Source organism: Thunnus thynnus, chromosome 15, assembly GCF_963924715.1.
Source record: "Thunnus thynnus chromosome 15, fThuThy2.1, whole genome shotgun sequence".
NCBI lineage: Eukaryota > Metazoa > Chordata > Actinopteri > Scombriformes > Scombridae > Thunnus > Thunnus thynnus.
In genome coordinates, this window is record NC_089531.1 from 21,648,857 (window position 1) to 21,655,396 (window position 6,540).

General features: G+C 41.4%; 1 protein-coding gene across 5 annotated transcripts in view; it reads left to right on the forward strand.

Annotated features, from left to right (window-relative positions):
* adgrb2 (adhesion G protein-coupled receptor B2) overlaps positions 1–5,705 on the forward strand; it is a 203,265-nt gene extending 197,560 nt beyond the window's left edge. For all 5 annotated transcript variants that reach the window (XM_067611336.1, XM_067611338.1, XM_067611337.1 and 2 more), the window contains one exon: positions 2,185–5,705. In XM_067611336.1, coding sequence (XP_067467437.1) covers positions 2,185–2,361 — 177 coding nt within the window. In that variant the 3' untranslated portion in view covers positions 2,362–5,705. The remainder of the gene's footprint in view (positions 1–2,184) is intronic.
* Positions 5,706–6,540: the final 835 nt, after the last annotated feature.

A 6,540-nucleotide genomic window follows, 5' to 3' on the forward strand; every position in this document is an offset into this window, starting at 1 on the left:
GAATGATAATCAGGCAGATATTGCCCCCTAGCGCTCTGGCAACGATCATCACACTGCAAGGGGGGAGAAGGGAGTGCTGCGCTACTGCAGATCAATGAGTTGTGAGTGTGTGTGTGTGTGTGTTTGTGTGTGTGTGTGTGTGTGTGTGTGTGTGTGTGTGTGTGTGTCTCAGATAAAGAGATAGACAGGGATTCAGGGTGTGAATAGCTCAAAGTGAGTCCGTGTACTTTATAAGAGTCGGGGCAATAAAGAGAAGGCAGGATTGTGGAAAAAGAATAGAGAGAAAACAAAATGAAAGAAACTGAAGGAGATAGCTGAGTTGCTCAGAGATGAACATATACTATAATGGATTACATGAAGTAAATGCAAACATGCACATACAGTAGATGCAGGTACTCACACAGCAGTAGGTCTAAGCAAATTTGGGATTTTCACTGAATTTATTCTCTTTTCAAAGCACTTAAGACACGTTGTCCTGCTAAGTACACCAAAAGTCTTATGAATATTCATCTTCTGAATGTACATATAAATGTAGTCCAAAAAGCTCTGCTGCAGTCAGCTCCATCACGTCTGTGGAAAGCACCGCGGGTCTCGTTTTTTTTTTTTTTTTTTTTTTTTTTGTCACTGTAAGTTTTGCTCCACCAAGAGTCATCTGGGCTAGTGATTCCTCATGTCTCCCCAGCTCATATCTGTGAAATCATTATCTCCGTGAGATAACGAGTCCGATTTGAATAATGGCCCTCATCTGATGCATAATGCTACCTCTAATTCCGCTTTTAGCTAATCCCCCAGCATGTATTTTACATGCATGGTGGGCACAGCTGCGGACCACATGCAGCGATCACAGGCCTTCAGCCTGGAGGGCTTCATGCTTTTATCAGTCAACCTGAAAAGTTACTGATTGGGGAAAGGTGGGAGGGAAAGGAGGACAGGTACCATTTCTGTAAATAAAAGAACAGAAGTACTTTTCTTTTGATGGTAGAAAAATGGGAAGGTGCCTATGAACCACAGGTATGTATAGTACTGCTTTTTAGTATTTGTGAGGTTCTAAGAAATAACATAGCACTGAGTTGTTGGCCTCTCTGTGTGTATATTGATATTCGGTTTCTCTTTGAAGGATAGAAACATGAGATCAAATTCAGGTTCTGTGAGTGCATTTTTGAATGTATCCATCTCCAAATCTGTACACAAAAAATGGTTTCCAGGCACTGCCTTTAAAGGAAAATTTACTGTTTATTACAGCTTGGGTGTTATTTTTATAGTATTGGTTATACAACATTGTACTCACCAAAGTCAGTTGCTGGAATGTGGAAACACAGCGACATCACAATGATGAACATTAGCAGTCAGATGATCGGAACAAGCCAACAGTTTACTCAGATATGTAATGTTGGTAATAACCCCTAATTGCACAGGAAAACTGTGTGTAGGCACACAACTACGGGTAATATGGTAGGCCAAAATTGAAGCAGGGCCAGATTAACCCACTAGTGGAGCCTGTGTGAAACCCTGGTTCCCTGCTACTGCACTTCCCCAAGTTAGTTTGCTTATAATTTGATGGAAAGCTAATTTCTTTAAGATTATGCACTATGCATGTAAGCATAATATAGACTAAGAATAACTGAGATGCTAAAACTTGCATCTCAGTAGCTCAAAATTAAGAGGAAGTGTGTTAAAGTTAACAATTATAGTAAAAAGTACAGTGTGGGAAAAACTCACAGATACTCTTTCAGGTTACATTGTGCTTTATTGCATATTGACAAACGCATTTGCAATTAATCAAATTACCACAAAGTATTTGTTTCACAAGTAATCTGGGGCTTTTGGGGCCCTTGATGGTTCGGATCCACTAGGGAGTAACCTGCTTTGCCTGGTTGGTAATCAGTTCTTGCTGGTAGTCGTTCAGCAAAGTGTAATAATTTTAACGTACACTTTCATTTCCTGCTCCAAAGAAGTGTGGCTGTGATCATCTAGCTTCTTCTGGTTGCTGTCCTGTCTATCTTAAAGTGACATCACTGTTGTTGTTAATACAGATGGGAATTATGTCCAAAACCATGAGAATAAGACCCAGGCTCCATTAAAGTGGAACTTCCCTTTAACTGAGATTTGTATCTTTTTCAAGTTCATGCAACTCCTTTATTTTTCCTTACATGTCTGTTTTCCCTTGTCGTCCTCTTCCATCAGGACAAGTCGACCCCGGAGGAGCAGAGCTCCTGGGACAGCTTCAAGACCATGACCCCTGAGCTGTCCATCGTGCCTGGGGAGCAGAAAGACCGGATGGAGCTGCACAATAAGAACTGGGACTCCTCCTCTGCTAACACACCCGACTCGTCCGAGGGAGACTTCCAGACTGAAGTGTGAAGACACACAGATGTACACACACTCACTCGAATACACACACACACACACACACGCTCATGCCGAGATGCAGATGCACACAGAGATACTGAACTTCTGGAAAGCTATACTTATAAGGACATGAGTGCAAACACGCACACACACGACACTCGCAAAGATCTCACATACACTGCTCCCCGTCTCCTGCAATGTGCTCTGTCGGATCCCATACTGTATTTGTTTACTGCTGCAGTGGACAGACATGGAAAGAAGACTGTTCTACTCTATATTTTCGCAAAGACTATATTGAAAAGAAAGAACAGGGGCTTGACACGTCTGCGATTGAGGAAAATTTTTAAATGAACTAAGAAACTATGAAAAACTTATTTCTGAGAAAAAATGTCTTGATTTTATTCTGGAGAAAAAAGAAAACCTCTTTCAATTGTTTGATGATTTGGGGGGGAGGGTGGGAGAAGAATATTTCTGCACCGTTCAGTTCTTTTTATAGCAAGGGGAAAAAAAAATCTCACAGAGGTTGCTCACACTGGTAGCCCCCTAGGCACCCTGCTTTCATTTATTTCTTTTTCCCTTCTAATGGATGACGAAATCATTCAATCTCTCATTTTTTTTTTTTTTTGTTTTTTTTTTTTTACTTTTTCTCTTTGTCATTTGGATGGATAGGGGATGGGGGTCAGGGAAAGAGCTGCTCATTGTGCCATCTTCTCTGCTTTTTGCGGGTTCCGGTTCAACAGTCCCATCCATCCATTCCTCTCACATCCTCTGTGTCAACATTGTATTCCCCCTTTTGTGTATTTTCTATGGTTTAGTTAAAAAAAAAAAAAAGTCCTCCCCTATGGTTTGAAACTATTAATGAAAAAATAATACGATTGAAACAAATAACTACCAACTGAGTTGTGTTCTGTGGTCTAACTGTTCAAGAAGAATTGATTTATTTTTCAGACTGGTTTGTGCTTGTGCTGCCTTTTTTCATTCTTATTTTCCTTTTTTTTTCATTTCCTGTGAGAATTAACCCATGTGGAACTTTAAAAAAAAAAAAAATGATTTAGGACACATGCAGCACATAAATGTGAGCTTGCTTTCTGAGGTAATGTGTGCCGCATGTTATCCACTCATGAGGGAAAAGAAGGATTGTGATCATCATGCAGATTCTCGCATCTCCTTTCTTTATCCCCCCCCCCCCTCGCCCCCTTCTCCTACCCTGCTTGGAGATAAAAGCCTTTAAAGATTGCAGCATCTGAATCCATTTCACCCATCACCAATCATAGTAATGCCAGAGAAGAGAATATTTCAGTCATTTCAGCCCAAATGGAACCTGTGCAAAGTCTGTTTAGCATCTCCCATTCCTCAATAACATGCGCTTACAGTTAAGTATCGATCAGTTTAGCAGCTAAGTCGCCCTTTTCCAGTTACTGAAGGAAATATTGTTAGCTCTACATAACCAGAGGAAGTTTTTGCAGCCAATAATATATTAAACTAGACACCATCTGAGCCAGATTTTCTTCTTTTCTCAAGAACCCCCATCGTGGATGTAAAGCTCTATCCTAAAAAACATGCCTTCTTTTGCTTTCATCTACTACATCCCTCCCGTTTCTTTCTCTGTTGCTCATTCTGCCCACCTAGCGTCGTGCTACCAGGAGGCATGAAATCTTAATGTTAGCAGTGAAGCCAGATATATAACTCCTGGTTCACATGGATTCCTTTCCATGTGATCGTGTCCTGTGCTGTATAATCTGATTGTGAGCGCGGCGGCTGCAGAGAAAGAGAGGAATAGACAGACAGAGAGGGAGTCACGGAGGTTGTAAGGCTACAAGGTGACAGACTGAAGAGGAAACAGCAGCAAAAGCCAGTGGTGAGGCTTCCTGCTTGACATTCTGCATCTATACTTCAGTCGCTACAAGAGGACAACCAGTTTCCTGCTGTTGCTACATTAGCACATCAGTCCTCCATACACCGACAGAAAGAAAGTGTCAGAGTGCAGGATGAATTCAATAGATGGCTCGATAACTTTTCTGTCTATGTTCAAAGCAACTCCCTTTAATCTAACAATCTGGAGAGAGAGGTGAGAGACAATTTAGGGAGGAGAGAAAAAAAATGTAAGGGTGTAAAAGAAAATGGTAGCCAAGGAAAAAGATCCAAAAATACATAGCGAGCTAGAAGGCAGGCAGAGATGCAGATTAAGAAGGGGGGAGTGCTGAAAACAGTAATTATCCGGGGACGGCGATTTGTCCTGACATTTTCCGATGCAGCCCTCAAACCATCTGTTTAAAGATCCCTAATGTGGTAGTAGTGCAGCACTGCGCAGATGGTGAAACACGAGTGCGGTCCTTCTAACCTTTCAAGCTAATCAGCTGATAGGCGAACCTACAGCTCACCTCCTCTCAGAAGAGCAAGATAGGTTCGGCCCCAAGTTGCCGAGCTAAGGTCACATTCACCTGACCTTCTCTGAGGCTCAGCATCCAGCGCTTCTGTGCAGTGTGTCCAATCTGAACAAAACAGCGGTCTGTCAGCTACACAGTGCCAGTCGATGGGTGTTACTATATAGCAGATGAAAACATCCATCTCAGGTGAAATAGATTTGACCCACACATAGAATACAAATAAGTTTTTTTTTTGTACATTATAGAGAAAAAGCTCCTCCAAAAAGCCTTGTTCCCATGGTAATTTATAAATGTGATTTGCAGAAAGAAAGAAAGAACATTAAAATGCAAATGTTTAATTTCAGATTTTGTTATTTTCCTCTCACATCAGTGAGGTTTTCCATACATCTCTCATAACGTAAGAACAGCATGACTGGTTTTAAACTCAGCAAGGGATTTTAATTGTTCATCTTCAAGAACGGTAAGTGAGATGCTGCTTGATGGACTGAGATGTTTGATTACTTGAATGTGCCACTTCAGTATTCTTCTTTCTGCTAAGGATCATCTTGCAGCTTTGCTTTTCTTTTTATATAATAGACAGTGGGGATGATGCAAATGATAATGCAAGAGGATGCTGGTCAGGTGGTCGGAGTATGTTAGTGTGTCACATTGTTTTCCTTTGTGTGTTTTGAAAGCCTGCCAAACTCATTAAGAAATATGAAACGCAGACAAGCAAATTTGCAACTTAACTCCACGTGGACGCCAACTCAAACCCACTATGCTCACTTTCACCCTCCTACCTTGAGCCTTCGATGCTTAGATGTTAACCGACTGCTACAACCATCCAACATTCCAGTTGATTTATTACTGAAAAAACCCTCCCTTTCCTTTTCTCCCTCATTTTTGTTCTTTTTATACATAAGATTGTACAAAGTAGTCCTCTAATGTTTTCATAGTGTCTTTTTATATGAAAATAAATTTTCAAATTGATCCGAGTGTCTCATATGTGAATATGCGCTGCTTCAAGGGCATCTGTGGATGTGGAACAACGAGGTCTGTCTTGATTTGCAGTGTACTCACAATCCCATTTTTTTCATAATATCACTCTGGGTGTTGGGCATGACAAACTCTGTTACCCAGAAGCACTGAAGCTTAACTGTGACCAATCAGAGGCCCCGCTGGTCTGTCTGAAAACGTAAGAGGAACATTTCTGTCGGTTTGAAGTTATGTTGCACTGAAATAACCAGAAGGGGAAATGTCAACTCAAAGTGATTATTTCATTAAAAATATATAAACTCTGAGTGATATTTATGTTAATAACAATCGTTCCAAAGTGGAATCCCCCAAAAATGGCTTTGTTATGTAAGATGGTGAAAATAGCCACAGTGGACAGGCTTTTAATAGTCCAGTCAGCGGTGCTGCAATGAAAGAACAAGAGGGGATGACACAATGCGCATGCTTCAGTCACTCTACGTTTGCCCTCCAAGGGGCTTGTGGGTAATTAAGTGTGGATGAGTCTACCCATGGAGCTGCCATCAGTCACTCTGGAGAAAGGCCACCAACTGGAACTTTCTCAAGGGAGTGAGAGGGATGAGAGAGATGTCAGAGGAGGCAGAAAATAGAGAAGCCAGCCCCAAGGACGAAATACATGGTGACAGAGTAAAAGCAAGGAAGGGGTTTTCACATTACCTCTGGCAGTAGAGTCACAGTGATTAGAGTGCCTCTTGGTTATTTTTCCCAGAGGTTTGTGGGTAATTAAGTTGTGGTACTGGTGTGTCACTAGTGACCTAAGGAAAGATTTTGCTGACAAATAACACAGGGAGAC